This window comes from Bison bison, unplaced genomic scaffold (assembly GCF_000754665.1).
Source record: "Bison bison bison isolate TAMUID 2011002044 unplaced genomic scaffold, Bison_UMD1.0 scf7180017864370, whole genome shotgun sequence".
NCBI classification, from domain to species: Eukaryota; Metazoa; Chordata; class Mammalia; order Artiodactyla; family Bovidae; genus Bison; species Bison bison.
Genome location: NW_011494942.1, coordinates 11,883,512 through 11,909,650, shown reverse-complemented (window position 1 = coordinate 11,909,650; position 26,139 = coordinate 11,883,512). Strand labels below are relative to the sequence as shown.

General features: G+C 37.3%; 1 protein-coding gene across 1 annotated transcript in view; it reads left to right on the top strand.

Annotated features, from left to right (window-relative positions):
- The window catches only part of ITPR2 (inositol 1,4,5-trisphosphate receptor, type 2), a 586,895-nt gene that overhangs the window by 124,289 nt on the left and 436,467 nt on the right, over positions 1–26,139 (top strand). Inside the window, exons 4-9 of the mRNA XM_010856005.1 lie at positions 621–707; positions 2,779–2,937; positions 9,160–9,258; positions 9,527–9,610; positions 10,102–10,248; positions 15,493–15,588. Of these exons, the coding sequence (XP_010854307.1) occupies positions 621–707; positions 2,779–2,937; positions 9,160–9,258; positions 9,527–9,610; positions 10,102–10,248; positions 15,493–15,588 (672 nt within the window). The remainder of the gene's footprint in view (positions 1–620; positions 708–2,778; positions 2,938–9,159; positions 9,259–9,526; positions 9,611–10,101; positions 10,249–15,492; positions 15,589–26,139) is intronic.

Below are 26,139 nucleotides of genomic sequence, written 5' to 3'. Positions count from 1 at the left end.
GACTACTGATTTCCTGGTGTGTAGGTATTGTATTTCTTGCTATTTATCCGGGTGTGCCAGACCAATTCAGATATTCACATCACATTGAAAACCAATTCAGAATCTCTGCAGGAATATCAAATCCGGTTATATTTTACTTGATAGAGTACCCTTTTTTTTTTGGAAGACTATCAGAAAAAAATTGAAAGTCTATTGTTTCTGATTTGGACTCTGTGTAAATTTCATAGGACTTATTTGTCATTAAAATTCCTGTTACTTTTAGAATTGAAACTGTATTTTGAAGCTTTTGAAATGTATTTGTTTGGCTTCTCTAGCAATATTCCTTCTGAAAATAATTTTTTAAGACCAAACTGCTTAGTCCTTTTTCTGAAATTTCTAACATAAGAGCATATCAATATATTTTAGGCTACATTTCAGCATTAAACTGAGAGAATTGTCACACATTATAATCATATATTTAGTTACTGCCCCACTTCTCCCTAAGCACCAAGTTTAAAGTAATCCACTTATTTTAGTCTTGATTGTATTCTTTGTTCCTAGAATAAACCTTTTTTTCTGTGTCAGCTATTGTGCTCTATTTGTTATGGTTTCACAGTAAATATTTGATAATCACTTTATAGCATGCTGCAGAACTGGAACAAAAACAAAATGAATCAGAGAATAAGAAGCTATTGGGAGAAATTGTGAAATACAGTAATGTTATACAAGTAAGTGTCTATTTATTTTTGTATAAAAGAGATGAATAGTTTATCGATAATTTGCCTTTGGTAGGAATGCCAACCTGCATTAAAATTGGGGGCTACAATAGTTTGTTCTTTGGTCAGAATTATAGAGTGTGATATTTTCAGTTGATATTCAGCACGTCATTCTATATGAATAAATCCGGTATGTACACATAAAGAAATGAGCTTATCTAGATGAATTACACAAATTATTAAATCAAAAGGAAGAAGATGGGGAAAGCTTGTAATAAAATAGTCTTTTAGAATTAATGAGACTAAACTTGTAGCATATGAAGCTTTATCTTTTCATTTTGTAGGGAGGAAAGTTTTCAAATTGTACTTTTAGATGAGAACTGTCCTTGAGTTATTATATCTTCTATTTCAATTAGTATGCACACTGATTTATTTCATCAGCATTTATTTCTTGTGCTTCACTTAGATCTTTTACTTTTTTACTTGGATAGTTGTTAATATATGCCCCACCTTGTTCCCAAAGGAATGTAAGACATTTTCAAAAATACCTTTCACATAATAAGATGAAATAAATAAGGTAACTGGATCAAAGGGAAAATACTGATTGCATGAATAAATTGAAGTCAAAGGTGAGGCATGTTTATCATATCCATGTTGTAAAGACTGGTAAACTTTGAGTTGAAGCCTTTTTGTTGCTTGTCTAGGTATAAGACCATGTGAAATATTGCGATATTCACATATTAGTAGAAGGCTGGTACAAAGAACTAAGTCAGAAGTTTGGAAGCACAAACATTCTCAGGAAGAGGACCAGAGAACTGTTTCTCCAATAAGCTCTCATAAAGAGGACACTGTTTAATATAGTAAACAATGGCCCTAACAACTTCCTTACCATAAACGCTACAATGAGGTGTTTCTTAGAGCTGTTTCAAAAAATAACATCCCCTGATGTTTTGTTATTGGCCAGTGGCCAAGTGCCAGAGCACGGGACCAACAGAGCAATTCTCTGATGGGGCAAGAGGAGAGCCCTGGGTCTGCAACTCCCTGGTTGTTACAAGTTAATCCCATAATAGACTGTGTGTTACCTGTGGCTGAATGTCCCTTGGGTGGTCCTCCATAACTAGAGTTTCTCTTAACCAAGTCTTGCTTCATATTAAGTGCCAGCAAGCAGAGCTTATGTTTTTTGTCAAGAATCTGACATGCAAATGTTTCCCAAAGTGTTAAGGGCTGAGCCATGCCCTCTTAACAGGGTGGATTCCAAAAGCACTGGAGTTGGCCCCTGAGGGTTTTCACTGGAAATTTCTGAGATAATTTCCTTCTTATTTTGTAGATGTTAAAATGACCATTCTTTATTTTTTTTGAAATGATTGGAATAATAGACGGGAAGGTTATTTGTTTCAGTTTTTCTAGTCAGAATAATGTCTTGGAAAGGTTTTGCCCATGGGATCCAAATATCCCCAGCAGAGGCGCTCCTGCCTTCATCTGAGAAGGAGCAGGATCATGTCCTCTTGTGGGAGTGGCAGAGGTTGTTTAGGACAAGCAGCTGGTCTCACACAGGGGGATGAGGGCTGGTTTTAGGCAGGGGTGATTAATAATATGAAGTGGGTTGATGCCTTATTCCAGTTCCTTGGTTATCCTTTAATATAGTTTGCTTTTGTGGCTGGGCAGGAATTGAGAAAGAATATATTGGGTTGGTCAAAAAGTTCACTCAGGCTTTTCTGTAATATCTTATGAAAACCTGAATAAACATTTTGGCCAACCCAGTAGTTGGGAGTAACATCCTGGTCTGTTTTGGAAAGCCTGGGTTTATCCTATTATTTATCAGTAGATGAAAATCATTCAGGGACGTGTCCTTAGTTTTTTTCCCTTATGTGCTCACTTCATATGAAACAGCACTGGGGGTGGAGGTGAGGAGGAACCCAGAGAAAGTCAACTTGGAAAGATGGTGAGTCTGCAAGGAGCTGCTTCGTTTACTGTCTCCCCTGAGTTGTGTTATGTGGGTATGTGATACAAATATAAACACATATGTGTAATGAACAGAGGAGATCAAAGAATGAAGGCAGTAATCCCTAACTTTTTCCTACAGCTACTGCATATAAAAAGCAACAAGTATCTGACTGTCAACAAGAGATTACCTGCTTTACTGGAGAAGAATGCCATGCGCGTGTCCTTGGATGCTGCGGGAAATGAAGGGTCTTGGTTTTATATTCATCCCTTCTGGAAGCTGAGAAGCGAGGGCGACAATGTATGTAGCTCTAAGACGAAGAGAAAAACGTGCGTTCTTGAAGATGTTAGTTCTTAATAATGGAGAATCCAAAAAATGCAAGGAAAGGAAAGATAGTTTTCAAGCTTCAACATATTATTTTATGTTAATTTCTTTAATAGGTTGAAAGCATTTATTTATAGTACAGATTATGCTCTGGAATCATAAAAAGACTACGATCAGATTGATTTAAAATCATCTTCCAGCCAGAATTTTGTGAAAGAATTTAAGTAACATTAAAATATTGGCTGAGACTTTCAAGGGAGAGAAAAGCAGAGTTTGTTTCTCGGCCTTATTCAGGAGGGAGTGTGGCTGTATAGAAGAAGCTGTGTTTAGGAGATGGAGTTTATTCCTTTGAATTAATAGAGTAACACAGCAAATCATGACAATATGTCATTTATTGGCTCAGTGGCCGGTTGTTTACAATCTGTACAACTTAGTAGATGTATAATGTATGAGGAGATGCGTAATGTAATGATTGGCAGTGGCTCATTGATGTCAATACTTAAATATGTTGTATGATATGAATTTTAGTAGTTGCAAAATATTTTTCTGCTGCTTTATGAAGCAGAGAAAATAAAAATTATGTGTGATGATTCAATAGGATCAATAGTTAGATATTTTTGTGTGTAATAGATGAAGTAGCAAGTGACAGTCCTGGCATGTGGGAGATGGTTAATAAATTCTGGTTGACACCAAGTACTCAATAAATTTTGTAAATAGTATACAAATATTGGGTCAGGTGATCAATAAAAATAGTTGAGATTTTAAAAAATTAATATTAAAAATTGAAAGCAATGTTAAAGTCTTATTATTCTGACAATTTTCTCAATCAATACTGTTATGATATTTTAAAATGTATTGGCTGTTTCTTGTCTTAGAAATGTCTTATATTGTAATAAATCTATTTTTCCAGTGAATTTTGAAGTCCAAATTCAACTCCACAGGTTACAAGCTTCATGGTTTAATTTGGTTAATAGATTAGCTGATGATATCCTCCTTCGGTAAGGTTTGGGAGAAGCATGGCATGCAGGAATGTAATGCACTTTAAACTTGTTTTGAAAATAAGTTATTTTCTTTTTCCTTTTGGTATCAAGTGATGTTTGCTGTGAGCATGACATATATTTTAATTTCAGTAGGTGGTTAATTACAGTCAACTCTCAATTATTCAGGGACTGGTCATGCAGCTTAAGAACAACCTGTGTCTTTGGATGCCCTGTTTTAAAATACTTCTCCAGCCCCCCTCACTGAGTAGGGTCCCTGTTTGCAGGTAGTCAATGAAAATTAAGCATGAAAACAAACAAAAGCTGAGCTCAAGCTCTGAAGGAATGGGATGAAATCATTGGATAAATTGGGGCCTTGAGATTAGCGTGGATTTTATTAATTCATGCCATCTAATTTTTCATCCTATCTATTCCTTTCCCTACTCCCAAATGCCTTTATGGACTTCCCTCATGGTTCAGATGGTAAAGAATCTACCTTCAATGTGGGAGACCCGGGTTTGATCCCTGGGTCGGGAAGATCCCCTGGAGAAGGGAGTGGCAACCCACTCCAGTATTCTTGCCTGGAGAATCCCCATAGACAGAGGAGCCTGGTGGGCTACAGTTCATGGGGTCACAAAGAGTTGGGCATGACGGAATGACGAACAGTAAGCTCCAAATGGTCCTTGTCAATAAGCTATAATAAGGATGGTTTTATTAATTCATCCTATCTAATTTTTCATCTTATATTCCTTTCCCTACTCCCAAATGTCTTTACAGGATCAAAGAGAGTTGACTGTAATGAACTATTTCAAATAATTAGTTGAACTGGATTGCAGGATGGGGAAGAACCTACCACCCAAGCACTCCATCTTGGTTAAAGTGGATAGTATAATTGTGATGTGCAAAATAGAGATCCTCCTTATATAGATGTGCTCCATAAAGCATGGCTAAAACAACCTTACACATTGCTTTTTGCTGAAATAGCTCACTGTTTTTGCTCACCACTGTAGCTTTTGTGCGTAATTAAGGTTGCTGTGAAAGCACAAGCATATCCATAGACCTTTATTTCCATGAAAATAATTGTATCATAATGTTCATTTTCCTCCTTAGGAATAGGTAGCATTTTTCTAAAATACAAGCATACTGTATTTTATTGAAGGCAGTTGGAAACCCTGTCATTTCATAACAAGTGGTTTAATTACTATTGATTTTTTGAAGCAGTTTTTAATAAAATTTTTTAAATTATGAAAGTATGATAACATTTACTGGAGACTTGGAAAATACAGAACCAAACTACATTTATTTCTACTATATGTTACAATTATTTTTTAAGTGGATAAATTAAGATTTTTTGGTTGGAGTTTCAGTATCACACTCTCAGAAATTAGTATAATGAATAAACAGAAAAGTAGAAGGGATATAGTAGACCTGAAGAGCACTGTGAACCGATTCAACATAATTAAGATTTATACGATTTTCACACAACAACAGGATAAAAATTATATTCGTTTCCATGACTGTATAAGACTGTAGATTTTTCAAAAAAACATTAAACTAAAAGGAAGAAATTGCAAGATTTAAAAGACTTTTAAATTTCCGTTTTATTATTTACTAATTAGTTAAGTTGCGATTTAGGTTATAACTACCCAAAAGATGTTCAGTGACTGAAAGGTAATGTAAGACTGAGGCTGATGATAGGCTGGAGAGAAAAGTGCTCATATCCTCAAAAAATCAGTAGTTTCTACTGTTTAAGTTCATCTCTGTCATATATCTTATAGAATTTCAGGGTAGATAATTTTTGGAGAAAAATAGTTTCACGTTTCCCTCAACTTTGAGCTGTGTAGATGTCCATGCTTGTTGCTGCTCAGAAAGTCACTGGGGACAGCTTTGAGCAGAGTACATAAATACTTTATTTTCGTTTATCTTCCCTTGATTGAGTAGTTAATTTTTCATCTTCAACTTTGATCTAAGAAGACATTGGTTCTTTACCTTGATAGTAGATCTTAAAAGGGAGAAAAGGTCAGATATTTCTTTCAATCAAGAAAAAGAAAAACAACCCTTAGGGAAAGAGCCTCTTTAAATAGCAAGTAGATTTCACCCTTTTGAAAACCTAGGCTCCTTGGAATTTCAGAGAAGGTGGCACTCGATCCCTGGTGTTTTGATTTCTATTGTAGTGTTCTTTTCACACCAGGTGCCACTTCAAAAGAAGGGTGGCTGCTGGTGGTATTGTGTTCCTCTTTATTTTCAGTAAAATCCCAGCATGAATCTTCCATGGCTGTTACATAAAATCAGCAGAAATGCTTTTGGAATTGCAGTTTTTTAAAATGTGTGTGCACTAGGGTGAATGTGATATGGCAGAAAATGATGTCATCCTCAAGTTCTGTATTAAATATATGGCTTCTTAGAGGACATCTCTCCCTGTCAGTGGATCAGGCTCCATGCCTGCACTCTTCTGAAAATACTACCAAATTTACCAAGTTATCTAAACAGATAAGAATTCCTCAAGAATCGAGACTACTTCTTATACACCTTTGTGTTATTCCTAGCACTTCTTACTGTTCTTTTTATATCTTATGATTAGCATCTTGTCCATTTCATTTGTCAGTTTTATTCATCCTGTGTGATCAAAGTAACCATTGTCAACAACAAGACCTAGGACCTGGAAATTAGGGAGATAATGTTAGATTCTCCTTATGAATACCACACTTATGAATCCTTGAAGTTGGTGACATTTTGGCTATATGACTAGTCTCTTAAAGTTATAGAAGACTTTACAGCTATTGTTTTGAAGTAAAACTAATATAGGGATTGAGCCAAAGCTTACAGCAAGCTATCGTAAAATAGTGAGACCTAGAGCACTGACCATAGGTGCCACCAGAAGTATTCTTTTAATTAGAAAGATATAGCTAAAATATGTCATTATATTTAGCAACTTATTGGCTAATATTTATATATACAGACAGGAATGATAGTGAACCAAATCTGACTGTTCTTTAGGAAATCGGAAGACCAGATGTAGTATGGGCAGAGTGTAGTGTCAAGTCCCAGTGTCTGTAGAATGGAAGACCACTCAAGCTTCTACGTGATTTTGAGACTTGGACTTGGCTTGGTGTCATGTGCAAGAACATGTTTTTGTTTTTTGAGGGAGGTATTGAAAATATGTCTGTCATGTTGATTTTTATTTTGTTTATAATTTAATTGCTTAAAATAGATACCAATTCGTGATTCAAAGATAAAAAACAATATAAAGATATACGGGGAGAAGTCTCTTTTTAATCCTTTTTTCCATGTTCCCAGTTCCCACTTCTCTTTTCACAGTTAACCACTGGGATGATTTCTTATGCGTATACTCCTACTCTCTCTTTTTTACACAAACATAGCCCAGTTCTGCCCTCTCATCCTCTCACTTAGCACAGTTTCTAAATGATTTTTTCCTTATCTGGACATAATAAGGCACCCCACTCCAGTACTCTTGCCTGGAAAATCCCATGGATGGAGGAGCCTGGAGGGCTGCAGTCCATGGGGTCGCTGAGGGTCAGACACGACTGAGCAACTTCACTTTCACTTTTCACTTGCATGCGCTGGAGAAGGAATTGGCAACCCACTCCAGTGTTCTTGCCTGGAGAATCCCAGGGACGGCGGAGCCTGGTGGGCTGCCGTCTATGGGGTTGCACAGAGTCAGACACGACTGAAGTGACTTAGCAGGACATAATAAAGAGCTTCTGTAATGGTCCTTTCTGAATCGCAGCCTCCACCTGATTATGGACTTGAAAGGCAGGATGGTAAATAGAGACTAGTCCCATAAATAACAGAAGCTATTCCTGCAAACCAAAGAATAATCTTCTTTTGCTTGATTAATGAGCTTAGGGCTTCTCTATCATATTTGAATCTCCAGGTATAGTTTGTGACAGCAGTACTGTAGGTGAATGTAGACTCTTGTATGTAATTTATTGACATTGAAAACTGTGAAATTATGTTCCTTAAAGTCTTAGTCTAGATTCAGATCCAGGGAGGAGACGTTTTATCTGTTTTTATTGTCTCAGTCCTAATTTGTTTTTCAGTTATCTACTAATCTATTCTAATATTTAGTTGATATGAAATATGCAAAGGGAAGGTATTGGTTTTCATTTCTGAAGTGGTGAGCAATTCTGTGAAGAAGAGTGAAGGTACTACAGTAGTAGATCTTCTAGTGGAACTTGACAAAAGTAACTCTAATAACTATAAGATAACTGTTCACTATTATCATTAAGAAAAGCACAACTGCTTTCCCCCACAATTTGAGTGATGAATAAAAAGACTTAAAGATCAAACAGACATTGTTAATAAAAAGATCAACTTTGACTTATTTATTTAGAGCACTTTTCCCATAATTAATTTTAATTTTTATTTACAAATGAGCACCGGGTTTAAGGAACACTGTTAGATATTTAAGATAAAAGTGAACCAGTTGCCCAAGACCCAAACTATAAACGTGTTCCTATAGGGTCATACCAGACTCTTCATTTTCTGAATCCAGATGATATTAGAATGTTTATTAAATTTCTGAGACTATGGGGGAAGATCAAATATAGTAGATTTGTTTTTAATTTAGAGCAAATACAAATGTATAAGATTCCCTGCTTGCACTTGAAGTGGTTTTAATGTTTAGGCAGATTCTTGTTTTGTGGCAGATGCATTTATTCTTGATAGCTCCTGTGTATGTGGTGTCAGACCTCTGTGGAGGGATGCTGACCTAATTACTGACAATATTGTAAAGTAATTAGCCTCTAATTAAAATAAATTTAATTAAAAAAATAAAGGAATAGATCTTAAATTCTAAAAAAAAAAAAAAAAAGAAAGAAAGAAAGCTCTAACTGAAATGGCAGACCAATAAGAAAAGAATCTAGGGACTTCCTTGGCAGTCCAGTGGTTAAGATTCCACGCTTCTACCACAGGGGCATGGACTTGATCCCTGGTCGGGGAACTAAGATCCCACATGCCAAGCAAAAGAAAAAAAAATCCACACCAGCTTTATGAATCCACACTAGGCCCTGTGGGACATGATTATATAGTCATTTATCAGAAGATATTTTACCTTAAAGAGAAAAGAATTGATCTAAAATTTGATAAACAGGTCAAATATTAGGTCAATAATGAAGACTGTTTACAGTTATTTTTAGCATCAAATATATCAGCACAGATCCATGCAGTGTCTCAGTTGCAACTTAATTCTGATTTCCAGATTGTTGTTGGAGATAAAGTTGTTTTGATGCCCGTGAATGCAGGACAGCCACTACATGCCAGCAACATCGAACTACTCGATAATCCAGGGTGTAAAGAGGTAAGTTTGGGAGGAAAGTGAATTTGTTGATTTTTATCACGAGAAGAAAAAGAAATCTTATAATTTCTTTCATTGTTTTCATAAGCATAAGCCCAGTTTATGCTAGTTATTATTACTAAGATACCTATAGATTTTGAATGGTCCTTTGAAGATATTTTTTGACATACATACCCCATTGTCCAAAGTTGTTCTTTTTTATCCTTCCTCTAGTTGAAGTAATAATTCATGGAACCTACAGTCTTATAACTTAACATCTCTTCATTAATAGGTGAATGCTGTTAATTGCAACACTAGCTGGAAAATCACTTTATTCATGAAATACAGTTCCTATCGAGAAGATGTACTAAAAGGAGTAAGTATGTTACGTAGAGCATTTGCTGGAAGAATTGAAGGTTATCTTACTGAGCTTCTAGATGCAAAACCTATGTATTCACTGTTTTTGAAGTTTAGAATGTGACTGTAAACCTTAAAACTCATGTTGAGTTTTCCCTCCTATATTTGGAAATGTATACATAATCTTTAAAAGCCAAGTGTTAGCAGAAGGGCCCAGAGTATCAAAAACCTGCAGAGTCACCTACTTCTTACATTTCTTTGTTCAAACTTTTGTTGAAAATAGTTTTTGATTTATTTATTTTTAATTGAAGGATAATTGCTTTACAATAATGGTTTCATTTCTGCCATGCATCAGCATGAATTAGCCATAGGGATGCATAGGTCCCCATACATACCTCCCTCCCATCTCCTACCCTTTCCCACTCCTCTAGGTGGTCACAGAGCCTTGGTTTGAGTTCCCTGAGACATACAGAAAAGGAGATAACAGTTTTTTTTGGCCTCTTTTTCTAGGGTGATGTTGTTCGCTTGTTCCATGCGGAACAAGAGAAGTTTCTGACTTGTGATGAATATGAGAAAAAGCAGCACATTTTCCTTCGTACAACCTTGCGTCAATCAGCCACTTCTGCAACCAGCTCTAAAGCACTCTGGGAAATAGAGGTGCGTAAATAATTTTTGGCTTTTAATAAACGCTTATATCTAAAAGACAAGGTCACTTGTATGGTTTATTGTTACAAGCATCACTTGTGCGTGCGTGCACACTCGGTTGCTTCAGTTGTGTCCGACTCTTTTCGACCTCATCGCTCTAGCCCACCAGGTTCCTCTGTCCATGGGATTCTGCAGGCAGGAATACTGAAGTGGGTTGCCATGCCCTCCTCCAGGGCGTCTTCCCGACCCAGGGACTGAACCTGCTTCTCTTATGTCTTCTACACTGGTAGGCAGATTCTTTACCATTAGCGCTACCTGGAAAGCCCAAGCATCACTTGTGATAGATCTGTAAAACAATAATTTTTGTGAAGCCTCTTGTACCTCTTGACTGCTGTGACCACTCTGAAATGTTGCTATTTCCTTTATTTATCTTCTTAGAGGCATCTTTCTCTTTCTCTTGAATTTAATAAGGGCATATATATAATTTTGCTTTTAAAAACTCCATTGTAAAGTGTTGACTTCAGGCCAACGTCAGGCCTCGTGCCTTGAATGGCACTGGTGTTGAGATGGAGCAGGAGGACTCACCGTAAGTGAGCATCAGAAATACAGTCACTGAAAAGAGCATTTGTGTCTTCTGGGGATGCTCTTCCTATTGGAGTCAGGAGAACCATAGTTAAGAATCCATTCACCTTTAAGACATATTTTCTTAAGTGTGCCAATGTGATAGAGTAATTAAGAAAATGTAAGGTATGGGTTTTTCTTTAAAGGAACTTTCTATATACTGGAAGAGATAAGATATACCTGTGCTGTGCTTAGTCACTCGGTTGTGTCTGACTCTGCAACCCCATGGACTGTAGCCCGCCAGGCTCCTCTGTCCGTGGAGATTCTCCAGGCAAGAAAGATACACCTGAGTGACTACACACAACCCGATAAGTTCCATCTGGATTTAATGTATCATCTCCAGCCACTATAGCAGTGGTTCTCAATCATTTCAAACCCATCACCCCCCCTTTTACAGCAATATATTTTGTTATACTTCCTTTATGTACAAAAATGAAATTCATGGTTAATATTATTATTATATATTCTCATGATGAAAAAATCAATAAAATGCCCAAATTCTAATATAAAGAAGATACAAAAGGAAAATAATTTATAATAAAATAATATTCATTTCAACATATAAATACATAGTCTAGAAACTATAACATTTATACCCGTCTTGGGGCTTCCCTAATAGCTCAGTTGATAAAGAATCCACCTGCAATGCAGGAGACCCCAGTTTGATCCCTGGGTTGGGAAGATCCCTGGAGACGGGAAAGGCTACCCACTTCAGTATTCTGGCCTGGAGAATTCCATGGACTGTAAAGTCCTTGGGGTCGCAAAGAGTTGGACACGACTGAGCGACTTTGACTTTCATTTCACTTTCACTCTGATGGATTCATTTAGATTTGGGAGAAGTGATGATAGAAGAGGGTAAGAATACATTCTATACAAGTACAGGAAAATGAAATAGCAGAGCTAAATGTGGGCCCTTGGGTAATATCTAGTATTAGGAGAAGTAATAACAGAACAGACTTATTTGTACATGATTTTAAAAAGAAATCACCATAATTGAAATAAGGATAATGAGGCAAATTATAAGCTATTGAAACAGAGAAAATGAGGAAGTATAATATTTATGTAAATGAGCCAAGCCTTAATTATAAATGTTACATAAAGACAATTCTCTAAGTTATGACATGGTTTAGAACAGAGATGAAATAGCACAAAAGCATGTTGAGGCATATTTTCAGTCTCTTGCATTCAGAAGGGACCATATCCTTCAATGATTTGGATACACTGGTCTTTAGTAGGTGACAGGGAATTAAGTTGGAGGAAAACAACTACCGCCAAAACTACATAATCCTCTTCCCAGTAGCCAATCTCACAAATTCTCTTATTAGAATAAGAGAAAGATAACAGGCAACTGGGAAATAAATACATAGTTAAAATAAACATTTTTTCATACCATAGATTTCTTATCATTGTGCTCCAAAAATTTTCAAAATATAGGGGATAGGGCTTCCCTGATGGCTCAGTTGGTAATGGATCTTGCCTGCAATGCAGGAGACCCAGGTTTGATCCCTGGATTGGGAAGATCCCCTGGAGAAGGGAATGGCTACCCACTCTAGTATTCTTGCCTGGAGAATTCCATGGAGAGGGTAGCCTAGTGGGCTACAGTCCATGGGATCGCATAGAGTCAGACACGACTGAGTGACTAATAAACACTTTCACCTTTCACTTTCTTTCAGCAGTACTGTTAAATGCTATTTTAAAATTTTATTAGCAAAATACAGTGATGGAAAAGTTATATAGCAAATTCCTTACACAGTGAGTTTGGTTCCAACTCTGTTAAAAGAAGTTTTGTATCTTCCCTCTTATATATTTGCTGTTAGTTTTATAGCTCTTGATATAATTTTGCCACTGCACCAAAATCCTTCCCAACAAAATGCGTGGTTGGAAATGTTATGATCCACTGAGCAGTCAGAATGGAGAGAGTGAATACATTATTCAGTAATTTTGACATAATGTCTTGGTTTCACGTAAGCTTCCTTATCCACAGTGAATTTCTCTAAAATGATTGGCCTTTTCATGTAACTTGATGTAAAAGCTTTTCCGTATGATTACATGTTACAGCACTAGCAGTTTATATCTGTGGTAGGTTTTATTTCTGTTGGAGATTTGAAAGTGATGCCAGGGGACGTTTCTGTATGGTGTACTACATCACCAGGCTTCAGTTCAGGAAGCCTGAGCATCAGGTGTTTCAAGCAGACAGATATTTAAAATCAGAAATTCATTTCAACGTTGTTGGAAGGACTAGATGGGAAAAAGTGTGAAGAATATGGTTTTATGTAAAGATCTGGTAGGGCTGGAAGCCAGGGCTGCCTCTTCCTGTGCTCCAGTAGTGCTCCCCCATGCCTCCTGTGGGAGGCCCTGCAAGGCAGCCGCTGCCACCTTTATTAGAGCCCTTAGCGGATTCTCTCTTTCACTCTCCTTTGCTTCCTGTCCTGGTGATAACAGCAGGGCACTTAGAAGGACGGGGATGGTCCTGAGTGTCACACACGGTATCTAGCCTATGCTTGAACTCTTCTGTGAATTGCAGGATAGTTAATATCTTGGCCGCTGTTCATTCATTCCAATAGTATCCCTCAAAAATCACTGTGATACATGAAAACGTCCTCCCTTCCCTGACTCCAAATTGTCCTTTAGGGAGCTGTATGTATTGCTATTGCTAGACCAGCTAATGTATAGGGCAGGAGTTCTGAGTCTGTGATCCCTGATGAGTGTCAAGTTATTTATTAACCTCCAGCAGTTGTATACAAAAGTTGTGTGAGAGTATGTATGTATGTGAGACAACTCATGGATTTTATCGGATTCTCAGAGATATCTGTGTCTCTCCCAAAGGAGTAAGAGTTCATATATTGACAAGATCATGGTAGGGGGTGGGATTAGCAAAGGATTGGTGGAAGAAGGTTGATTTGAGAACTGAACTTTGAAGGATAAGCAGGTGTTTGGCCATAGGGGGAGTATTTTTGTAAGACTTTATCCACTTTGAAGTATTTTCATAGTTATCTCATCTGAGCTTTTGGAGTATGGGAAGAAATAGGGGCTGGAGTCTAGCAAAAGCCATTGGGAAGTTCTATACATTTGTTTGCCTGGTGACTCAGATGGTAAAGAATCTGCCTGCAGTATAGGAGGTCTAGGTTTGATCCCTCATGGGCAAGATTCCCTGGAGAAGGGAATGGCAACCCACTCCAGTATTCTTTCCTGGAGAATTCCATGGACAGAGGAACCTGGAGGGCAGTAATCCATGGGATCACAAAGAGTCCGACATCACCAAATGACTAACACTTTCACTTTCACTTCATACATTAGCACACAGAATTGAGGCTGGGGCAGGAGGCAGAGGATATCAAAAAGAAGAAGGCGATCTGCTGAAGAACAGTGGAAAGTTATCTGAACACTCTAATATGCCTTGTGATATTTACTCTTCACAACAATCCTATGAATTAAACCTACTTAGTATATGAAGAAACAGGCTTCTGAGATGTTACATTCCTTGCTGTGATCAGACCATAGTCATTAACGTCAAGAATGTGTATGCTCAGTTGTAGCTGACTCACTGTGACCCCGTGGACTGTAGCCCATCGGGCTTCTCTGTCATGGGATTATCCAGGCAAGAATACTGGAGTGGGTCATTGGTGGGACCCAAAACCAGTTGTCTCTGAAACTGGAGAACTTGAACTTTGCTTCAGCACTGAGCCACTTGTCATAAGTGACAGTTTCAGACCTTCTACCATTTTCATTTTCAGGGCACCTAATGGCTCAGCATCTAGGGCAGGTATCAAGGGACATGGTGTTAGTAAACAAGCAACACATGGAAAGAGCCAGGAATTAAATTAGTCCAGACTTCCAGGCCTTGGCTTTGTGGTCTCTCTCCCTGGAATGATCTCTTCCAGTCTCTCTGCATCACCATCTCATTCTTATCCATCAGAGTGCCCATGCTGACTGCCGTATTGATCCAAAGTAGTCTTCTGTAGGGAGCTCCCCTGATGACTCAGTGGTAAAGAATCCACCTGCCAATGCAGGAGTCGTGGGTCTGACCCCTGGGTAGGGAAGATAACCCTGGAGAAGGCAGTGGCTACCCACTCCAGTATACTTGTCTAGAGAATTCCATGGACAGGGAAGCCTGGCAGGCTACAGTCCATGTGGTCGCAGAGTAGGACGTGAGTGAGCAACTGAGCACAAGCACAAGCCTTCTCTAGGTGTTCAATCATGCACTCTATTTATTTCCTCCTGGTGTTGCCAAATCTTATTCACTGAAAGCTTAGTCTTATTCATTGCTCTGGCCCCTATTGCCTAGAAGAATACCAGGCACCTGGTAGACTCTTAACATAATCTGTTGAATGAATGAATAACAAATGTGGGGAAGCCCCACAGTATTTCCAGTTTGGGCCTGGAAACATGTCCTTTGGAGTAAGGGTGTATTTGCAGATATGAGACATGAGAATCATGCAAGCCCAGTGAGGTAACTGTTCTCTTACTTATTTATGGGGAATCTTGTTTTTTGCTACATTGGACTCCTAAAAAGGTATATTAGGTTTGACAAGTTTAACGTGAACATGCGGGTACCCCGTGTAACCTGTTGAGATTTGCTTGCAAGGAACATGCATGTCTTTTAGCCATTATTTTTGTTTCTCTTTTTGTCTGTAGGTAGTTCATCATGATCCATGCCGTGGGGGTGCAGGACAGTGGAACAGCTTGTTCAGATTTAAACATCTTGCAACTGGGAACTATTTAGCTGCGGAGGTAAGATTAATGGATATAGTGTTGTAAAATCTGATTCGGAAATACTGAAACAGGGAATAGAGAAGAGGTATTTGTAGGAACCGTTATTGTGCACATTCGATTATTGCTAATCAAGTACTGCATTGGCATGTCCGCTATTCTCAAAATGTAAATATTAATTGAAATCTTAAAATAATCTTTGTTTTGAAAATACAAACAGCAGCAACCACCACAACAGAACCTTGTGGTTGGTTTGCTGGAAGGGTATTTGGAAGAGGGTATCTGATTTGCATCTGTGTGGGATTCATCCTGAGACTTCCTGTTTGACTTCACTCTTTCAGAATGTCTGATTTGGCACCCTGATGAGCTCATAGTTGGTGTGGTGTAGTCTAGATAGTTTCAGATTGATCTTCTGTGGCTATTCTTTCACTGGTGGGTGGCTTTCATTGTTCAAACCATTGGAAAGAAAAGGATTTTTCCACCCCCCTCTGAGATATTGCACTATCCTAAAACTGTCAATAAAAATTGACAGGTAAAAACGTAGAAAGGTCTTTTCTTTCTCCACTAAATGCATGTTGACAGTCAGAGTGAAAAGTGGTAGAAATAACAGCACTGAAGTTGTAGGAATGATCTAATTAAAGTTTAGTTATCTGGTTATATCGAAAATATTTGAAAATATTTGTTTTAATTTTTAACTTATTTTTTCTTAAATCTTTTTAAAATTGAAGCATGGTTGATTTACAATATTGTGTTAGTTTCACATTTACAGCAAAGTGATTCAGTTATACATACATAATATACATGTTGTGTATCTATATATATGTATTTATATTCTTTTTAAAATTCTTTTCCATTATAGGTTATTGTAAGATATTGAATATAGTTTCTTGTGAAAGTGAAAGTCACTTAGTTGTCCTACTGTTTGTGACCCCTGGACTGTACTAGTCCATGGAATTCTCTAGGCCAGAATACAGGAGTGGGTAAGCTTTTCCTTTTCCAGGCCCCAGGTCTCCCTCATTGCAGGCGGATTCTTTACCAGCTGAGCCACGAGGGAAACCCATAGTTCCCTGTACTATACAGTAAATCTTTGTTGTATATTTTACATATGGTATTATGTAGAAAATCTTTGTTTTCAGATATATGAAATATCCATTCATTTTACTCTTAACTCTGTTTTTCAACTTAAGAGTTTCTTCTGGAATTCTAAACCAGAATTTTGTCTTGGAATGTCTAGTATTAATTATCTAACTTTTGCTTTTGGATGTTTCAGAGGGTAAGTAGGTGGGGCTGGAAAGCTGATGAGGAAAAGGTGGTGCAAACAGGAAGTTTCTATAAATATGCTGACCCCAGTCTAAAGTAGAACTCAAACCCATTACCCTCTCCATCATGTTAATCTGTGATGGTTTTCCTTATAGTATTTCCCACGTTCTCACTTTTTATATGTCTTTTGGCTTTCTCTGTCAAAATGAATACTCTCTGAAGGCAGGAATTTTTTTTTTTTTTTTTGCTAACATCACCACTGCATGCCCGGTACCTGGGAAAGTGCCTGGTACTTTGAAAGCATTTGGTGAATACATTTTGAATGAATGAATGAATATGAAGAAGCTATTCAGGCTTCCCTAAGCTTGGAGAATGGAAAAAAAGAAAATTACAGGATTTGTATCTGAGACACATTTGAGACCATATTTGGGCAAATTAATCTCTCTAAACTCCCGTTTCCTCTGCTAGAAAATGGGGATAATCACAATATTTATATAAGTTTATCAAGAGAATGAAATGATATAAAGTGCTTGGTGTAATGTGTAACCATGGTAAGCTTCCAGGAAGGAGTGCTGGCATGATTAATTGTATTATATGGTGAGTAGAAAACATTCTTAATTTTATAAATATCTGACACAATTTTAATGAATTGGCTCACTTAAATGAAATAGAGCTTCACAATTTATGGACTGCTTATACCATAAATGTTTTGAAGTAACTTTTTTTGGGAAAGTAAAGCTTTGGAAAAGTTAAGCAGTAAGGTAAAAGAATCTTGTCTAAAATAAGAATTAGAAAAGTCTACTGGGTGTCCTATCGAAGATTAGAAATTAGGATTAAAGTTGTCTTAGAAATGGGGAAACACTCAAGTACAACACACCTTGGTAGAGGATGGTGGGGGACACGAGGAAGGGCAGCTGCCTGGTGGATGAGTAAGGCAGATGGGGCAGAGAGAGAAGCGTGTTCAGGCAGAGGAGATGTGTTTATTTTACAAACTAGTTTCATGTGGGTAATTCATGTGTGTATCACACATAAGATATATGTGAGTTAAGAAGTGATGCTAGAAGGTGGGAGGGGAGTGATGGGGCCAGAAATGTAGGGTAGCTGCTATTTTCAGGCCATATATATTAAGCTATGCAGAATGTGTTTAATCTTTTGCTTAAAGAGCAGTGTTCTAAATAATCTGTATTCAAAACAGACCGCTCCAGAGTGGCATTGTCGAATATGGTAGTCACCAGCCGCATGTCGGCTATTTAAACTTTATGTTTTTAAAATTAAGTAAAATTAGAAAGACTGGCAGCCTGGGAAGTCACACAAGCAACAGGAAAATCAAATGGGCTGAGTCACAGATGCCAAGCAAGAGAAGATAGGGTTTCAACAAGTAGGGAGTGCTACAGAAAAGGTCAGGAACAAAATGTCTTCACAGCATTTGGCAAGAATATGGTCATCTGTGACTTTGCTGAGAGCATTTTTAGTAAGACCAGAATGCAGGGGGCAGAGGAAGAGACGAGGAAGCCAGCAATCAGAAGGAGGCGTAGACTGAGATTTGGTTGTGAAGGGGGAGAAACAAAGTCATAAAAAGAAGGGAAGAGTTCTATTAGACTTTTATAATGTGTTTTTAAACAGTAAGATGGATGAGCTGTTCTAGGGAATGATCCATCAGAGGGCAGGATTTGGAGGCATGTTACTCTTTTCCTCAAACTTTTCCACTTTCAACACACCTATTTATAGTTTGAAATATTAATTTAGTATGCTTAGGCACCCCTGATCAATTGGATGATATAATTCTTAAATTGCCTTTGAGTTCATGGTATTTATATTGGCCAGTGCAGCAAAGAGAGCCTGGAGTAGCGAGGAGAAAAGTCCCAGGTAGACTGCTCACAATCTCTCTGCCTTTAAGCAAATATTTGACCTCTCTGAACCTCAGTTCCCTTGTGTGTGAAAAAGGGGATAATATATATTATATGGGATTTTTTGGAATTAAAGAATATCTTGTGAATTTTCAACACCTTGTACATAAAGGGTATTTAGTAAGTATTAAGTCCCTTTGCTTCCATTGGGAGAAAGGGGAAAGGAAATGTGTAGTTGTGTTTATTATTATTTTAAAATTTATCTTTAATACTTTTATTATTCATAACTGACATTTCTTTGTCAGTCAGATAACTTAAGGGGGAAAATGTTTCAGGAATCACCACTGGCTACCTTGTATCTAGAACAGTCTCTGATAATTTATATTCAGTAAGTATTGAATAGTCTAATGAATAAATCATAGAGAGAATGAAGTTTTAAATCCAGTCATTTCGCTTGGCAAAACAGGAAACCCAGAGTGAGAGAAGTGATTTATTTTGTCCAAAGTTAAGAAACAAGGTTAATGACAGTATTCAGGCTGAATGCTACACTTGCATTGCTTCATCCCTATCAGCGAGTCTCAATGGAGGATGGCCTTCTTCCCAGGGGGTGTTTGACAAAGTCTGGAGACATTTTTATTGTCACAGCTGGGGAGAGGGAGCTACTGGCATCTAGTGGGTAGAGGCTAGGGATGCAGCTAAACATCCTATAAAGTGCAGGACAGATCCCACAGCAAAGAATGATCTGGGCCCAATGCCACCAGTGCCAGTGTTGAGAAGCTGATGTGTGTTATGCTGAAATCACATAATCATTTTAGTGACTGCCTCCTAGGTGAAAGCACTGTTCTGTTATTGCGAAGAAAACAAAGATGACTAACATTTTGTCCTTGTCCTTCAAGAGTGTGCGATCTGGAGGGGAATTATATTAACTCATCACTGGGACGTCTATTTGTCAGTTGTTTCCAGCATACATAAATATCTGAGATAACAGGTTATGTGTCAGGTTTAAATTATTTAAAGACGACCATGACAAATCTCTCAGTAAGTTTAAAGGGCTGCCACCTTAAATCAAAGCACATATGAGAAAAAACACCTAAAATTTTTACTTATACTTTTGTAATCTGATATTCTATTTAACCAGTGCTTTCTGGGTGGCTAAGTTATTCAGATAAATGTAATAAGCTTATTTGTTTAGAAAGGAAGGGGAAACTAAAGAAAATTAGACTATTTCATGTGCTGAATATTCTGTAGTCTTAACTGTGGAGACAAAACAGGTAAATTACAAGCTATTCAAGAATAGCACCATGTTTTGTGTGTGTGTGTGTGTGTGAATTGTAGAAAACATCTAGGAATTAGGATGGTGATACGATATAACACTGTTTAGACTTTATTCTGTAAATTACTAAAGTGAACTAAGGTTTAGAAATGAACCCTTACTCAGTTTGAATATCTCCAACAGTGTTGTCTTAGCAAATTAAGGGTTTATTTTTGAATAATATACAGTGCTGCTAACTCATGACAAAATGTAGAACAAAATATTTAATTGTGAATTAGGTAACAGGGCATTTGTGACTGTATTATTAGGCTTTCTTCTATAATGTCAGTTTCTGTGGGCCAGGCAAGAAATAAGGTGACGTGAACGGAAGTAAATGCTCATATATTTTTTTTCCTTTTTAAAAATTTATTTATCTTTTAATTGAAGAATAATTTTTACAGAATTTTGTTGTTTTCTGTCAAACCTCAACATGAATCAGCCATTGGTATACATATATCCCATCCCTTTTGAACCTTGCTTTTAATGTACAGCACGGTTGTCAGCACACTCCTTGCCATTTTGCCATAGATCTTTTTCTTGTATCACCTTATTGGTGCAGGAGTGTTCACAATCCTGTCTGTGGTTCAGAAAGTAATTTTATCATAATTTGAATAGGGACAATATGAAAGCCTTAATAAATAGTTCTTCCATAGCTGTGAGAAGAATTATAACTCAAATATCTCAGTTTCTAATCTGCTGCATTTTCTTTCTTTGGATGTTATTAAAGGACTCACTTTTGATGATCATTTCCCAAGAGCAACAGTGAAAAATAATTTTGTTAAAGATTTTGTAATTACCTGTTTTAAGACAACTAGCTTATTTATCTGTAGATAGGCCAGACTTCCACCAGATGGCAGTAAACACTTATTTCCTAACTCTAGCGTAGTCTTTGGATTTTAGTTAATTAAAAACTTAGTACTCAAGAACTTGTACATTAGCATAGAATCTTATGTATATTAGGGCTGTAGTTTTAAATACCTCAATGTTTGTATTCTCTTTCAAATATACATTCTCTTTCAAATATATCAGCCATAGTATATGAAAAGGGTCTTTATATATATGTGTGTGTATGTATATGTATATATGTGTATGCAAAATTTATATGCAATAGAGGAACATACATACCAGATTCTTTATATACAATAAATATATATCAAAATATAAATGATGCCTGGTACATGTCAGCATCCTGTAAATGTTATTTTTCCATTCTTTTCTGGCCCTAACAATAATAGCTTGGCTCTGAAATGCCTTGTCATTGGAAAGAGGAACATATAATTATTTAAAATTATACGTGTGTTGATTTTATGATTTCAGTGTTATATATAATAAAAATTGATCAAAAGACATTTCATTATAAAAAAGTAATATTTTTTTTTTACGAAAATGAACATAAATTTTGGACTTACAGCTTGCCATCTGCTGCTTGCTGTTCTTTAGAGAGACAGTTGCAGCTGTCTTTAATTTGATAAGTGGTACAGCCATGACTTTCACTGTCTCGGTGCTTATGATATTAATCTGTCTCTCTGCCACTTTTCTATTCTAACTTGTCGTATGCTCTGCCTGACTTCATTCTAGTCCTCTTTGGCCACTTAAATGAAGATTCCCTTCAAAGCTTAATTTCAGGACTTCCCTGGTGATCCAGTGACTAAAACTCTGCACTTCCAATTCAGGGGGCCTGAGTTCTATCCCTGGTCAGGGAACTAGACTCCACATGCCACACCTAAGAGAGCTCATACTAAGACCCAATACAGCCAAATAAATAAAGACATAATTTTTAAAAATTAAAAAAAAAAAAAGTTTAGTGCCTATTTGCTCTTTCTCTTCTCTTTCTGTTACTTATTCTCCTGGCTGCAGTGGGCCATGACTTTGATCTTAGATATTTCACTGCCATTGAAACTCGGTAATCATGCTCCTGCTGCTGCTAAGTTGCTTCAGTCGTGTCCAACTCTGTGTGACCCCATAGACAGCAGCCCACGAGGCTCCCCCGTCCCTGGGATTCTCCAGACAAGAACACTGGAGTAGGTTGCCATTTCCTTCTCCAATGCATGAAAGTGAAAAGTGAAAGTAAAGTCGCTCAGTCATGTCCGACTCCTAGTGACCCCATGGACTGCAGCCTACCAGGCTCCTCTGTCCATGTGATTTTCCAGGCAAGAGTGCTGGAGTGGGTTGCTGTTGCCTTCTCCAATAATCATATCTAAGATGAAATTGTTTCCCCAGAGAGACTAAGTTTTCTTAGCTCTGGGTGAAAAACTTGGGAGTCATGATAAACACTTTTTCTCCCTCAGTTTTCTCCCTCAACCTTCGATTCTCTTGACTCTATCTCTGTAGAATCTTTCCCATCTACTTTCTCCTTCTATTTCAGCATCTTTATTGATGCTGGGACTCTACCACCAATTATTCCAACCCTGCACTTGGTTACATTGTCCCTTTTATCATCTGTCTCTGTCTCCTGCTAACGATGGCCAAGGGAGGGTTTTTAGTGCACTATTTCTGCAAACATTTTCCCAGTGATATATGCAAAATCTTCCTGAAGATGCAAACCCTTTAGCATGTGGCAAAAAAAGCCCCATTGGTTAGGCCTTCCTTCTCACCTTGGATCATACCAGTCCTCATTATGGGGGTGAGAGGGAAGTCATTGGCTGTCAGAACTAAAAGATGGAGCTTTGGAACCGTCAGACCGGTGCTTGTGAATAACCTGCTGCTCTTGAGTGGTTTGATTTTGTATGGAGTACTTCACTTAGTGTGCCCCGGGTGTCTCACCTGGAAAATGGGGTTAAGGGTTGCTTCTAATAGGATAATTGTATGGGGAGAATTAACCTTGAAAAGCATATAAGAAGAATTCTATAAATGACATTTATGGGCCTTCTCTGATCAAGGCTCATTTTCTCAGATATTTGGCAGTAGTTCCCCTTGTACTGCCTGTCTTCTTCATTCCAGCCTTCTATCTGTCTTTTTTTTTTTCAGTTTTAATTTAAAATTTTATTTTTTAACTTTTAATTTTATATTGGAGTATAGTTGATTTGCAGTGTTGTGTTAGTTTCAAGTGTAAAGCAAAGGGATTCAGTTATAAATGTACATATATCTGTTCTTTTTCAGATTCTTTGCCCATAGGTTATTACAAGAGTATTGAGTAGAGGTCGCTGTGCCATACAGCATTTCCTTTCTGAGAACCTATTTTATATAGAAAATATTTCCTTCTCTCCCAGTTGTAATTCTACCTATCCTTCAAGGCTTCACTCATGTGCTATCTTATCCAAGAATAATTCTTTTTTTTTTTTTAATTGTTTGCTTATTTTTTGGCTGTGCTGGGTCTCTGTGGTGCACTTGGGCTTTCTCTAGTTGTGGTAAGCTGGGGCTACCCATCCTTGCAGTGTGTGATCTTCTCATTCCGATGACTTCTCTTGTTGCAGAGCAGAGGCTCTAGGTGCGTGGGCTTTGGGAGTTGTGAAGCACAGGCTTATTTGCTCTGTTGCATGTGAAATCTTCCTGGACCAGGGTTTGAACCCTTGTGTTCTGCATTGGCAGGCAAGTTCTTATCTACTGTACCACCAGCGAAGTCCCTTCATGAATAATTCCTGAATAAATTTGCCCACCACAGATCCCGCCTTCTTCTGACCTATTATTATTTATAAATTATTCATTCCTGTCTTGCATCTCTTGTCACATTCTATTTTGTATTACTACTAACTGTATTTATGTCTTATTTTCCCTCCTAGATTGTAAGGTCCTGTGGTCAGGGACCATATTCTCTTTGTCTTTGTGAAAATACCTAATGCCACCATTCTTTGTTTATTATAGATGCTCTATTAATATTTATTGAGTAAATGATTGAATAACATATTAGATCTCTCTCTCTAATGCCAGATTTATAATTCATCTTTTAACTTAAGGAAATACTTCCTTTAAAGTCCTAAAAGATTCAGGAAGCTTCATATCACTGTGTCTTTTTTCCCCTTCTTTAGAAATATATTTTTTGATTCATCCTTAGTCTAATTGCTGAATTACTGTTATGGTTATAGTTAGAGAAGGAGATCAGCAGAATAATTAAAACATATAGTAAAGCATATATTTATTTGATCTTTGGTTAATGTTGGTGAATTTATGTAGCCATAGATTTACCTGGGTACTCTTTCCTTCTCCTTTTTTCTTTCTCTTCTTCTCCTCCTCTTTACTACTATTATTATTATATTACTTTAATGAATTTACTGAAGCAATAATTCTTTATAAAAAAGGCCACATTGCAGTCTGTGAGACACAAGATGGGATGAAATCTAACTGATGAGCACCATCTTTAGTACTGCTACCAAAGACATTAGTATGTAAAATTTAATGATGTGGAATAAGTATGATTAGGCTTTAGTCATAGACTTCTTTCTTTTACAGATAGGATCCTCAGTTCTTTCAGGGTTAGGTGACCTCTCCTAAGACTCATGGTATTTCCTTCCAGACCAGAGTCTGGAATCCAGTTCCCCACCCATCTGTCAGGGACTGGACTGGGTGATGCTAAAAGGGTGAAATGTGTGAAGACAATTTTAGAAAGTAACATTGACTTTAAGGTAGAATGTGACCTGTGTCTTAAAGGGCATATGTGATTCTGTGTTTGACTTTGGTATGTTAATTCCTGTTTTAATACACATTTTTGTGATGGATATGTCATGGCTTCTAGCATGAATATGATTTACTTTACAGTTTCTGTAACCGGCTACTCCAAATGCTTATTGGATGAAAACTTTGACCATATGATATATCCTGGTTAAACTTGCTGCATACCTTTTGAATATAGTTTAACTATATTTTAGTATATATATATATATATTAATTTAAAAGAAAATTCTGAATTCTTACAAACTGAAAAAAAATAAAACAATGATCCTCTCTTTGTTAAAGGCATTTTATTTTATTTTTAATTTGGCTACACCACACAGCATGCAGGATCTTAGTTCCCTGACCAGGGATTGAACCTGGTTCCTAGTAGTGAAAACAGCCAATTCCTACCATTAAACCTCCACGAAATTTCCGAAAACACTGCTACTTGAGTAAGAAAGCTGAATGAACACCTTCCGTGCCCTTTGTTGGAACTTTCATTACTACTGGGTAAAAGTGTGTCTTTTTGAGTTTGATTAATCAGTACACTGTCTTTTCACTTTCTACCTTTCACTGCTGTATTCCAAAAGCAAGAATAGTACTGTTCTGGAACTGACTCATTTAATCATAATTCAGGGGAATTTAAGGAGCTTGAGGTACACATCTCCATAGAAAAATAAAGTTCAGCCTCAGATCTCCCCAGTTACTGGCCTGGCACCAAGAGGCATCTTGTAACTGGATTCCTATTTTATAACCCCTCCCCCCCCCATTGTCTGTCTGCTCTGAAAATTGGAGGACTGCTGTCCAGTGGCTCTTGGACTGGCAACCCCTCTCCCTTATACCCCCCCACTCACCTTCTGGTTTGTTTAACCATAGTTTAGCTTTTTGTCTGTTCTTAGATTTCATATGAATGGAGTCATACCATGTGTGTCTTCTCCCACTTTAAAATTGAAATATAGTTGACATAGTTGTAGCTACAATATAATGACTTGGTGTGTGTGTGTATAGACCATGAACTCCTTATTGCCAAATTCAGACTTGAAGAAAGTAGAGAAAACCACTAGACCATTCAGGTATGACCTAAATCAAATCCCTTATGATTATACAGTGGAAGTGAGAAATAGATTTAAGGGCCTAGATCTGATAGATAGAGTGCCTGATGAACTATAGAATGAAGTTCATGACATTGTAAAGGAGACAGGGATCAAGACCATCCCCTGGAAAAGAAATGCAAAAAAGCAAAATGGCTGTCTGGGGAAGCCTTACAAATAGCTGTGAAAAGAAGAGAAGCAAAAAGCAAAGGAGAAAAGGAAAGATATAAACATCTGAATGCAGAGTTCCAAAGAATAGCAAGAAGAGATAAGAAAGCCTTCTTCAGCGATCAATGCAAAGAAATAGAGGAAAACAACAGAATGGGAAAGACTAGAGATCTCTTCAAGAAAATCAGAGATACCAAAGGAACATTTCATGCAAAGATGGGCTCGATAAAGGACAGAAATGGTATGGACCTAACAGAAGCAGAAGATATTAAGAAGAGATGGCAAGAATACACAGAAGAACTGTACA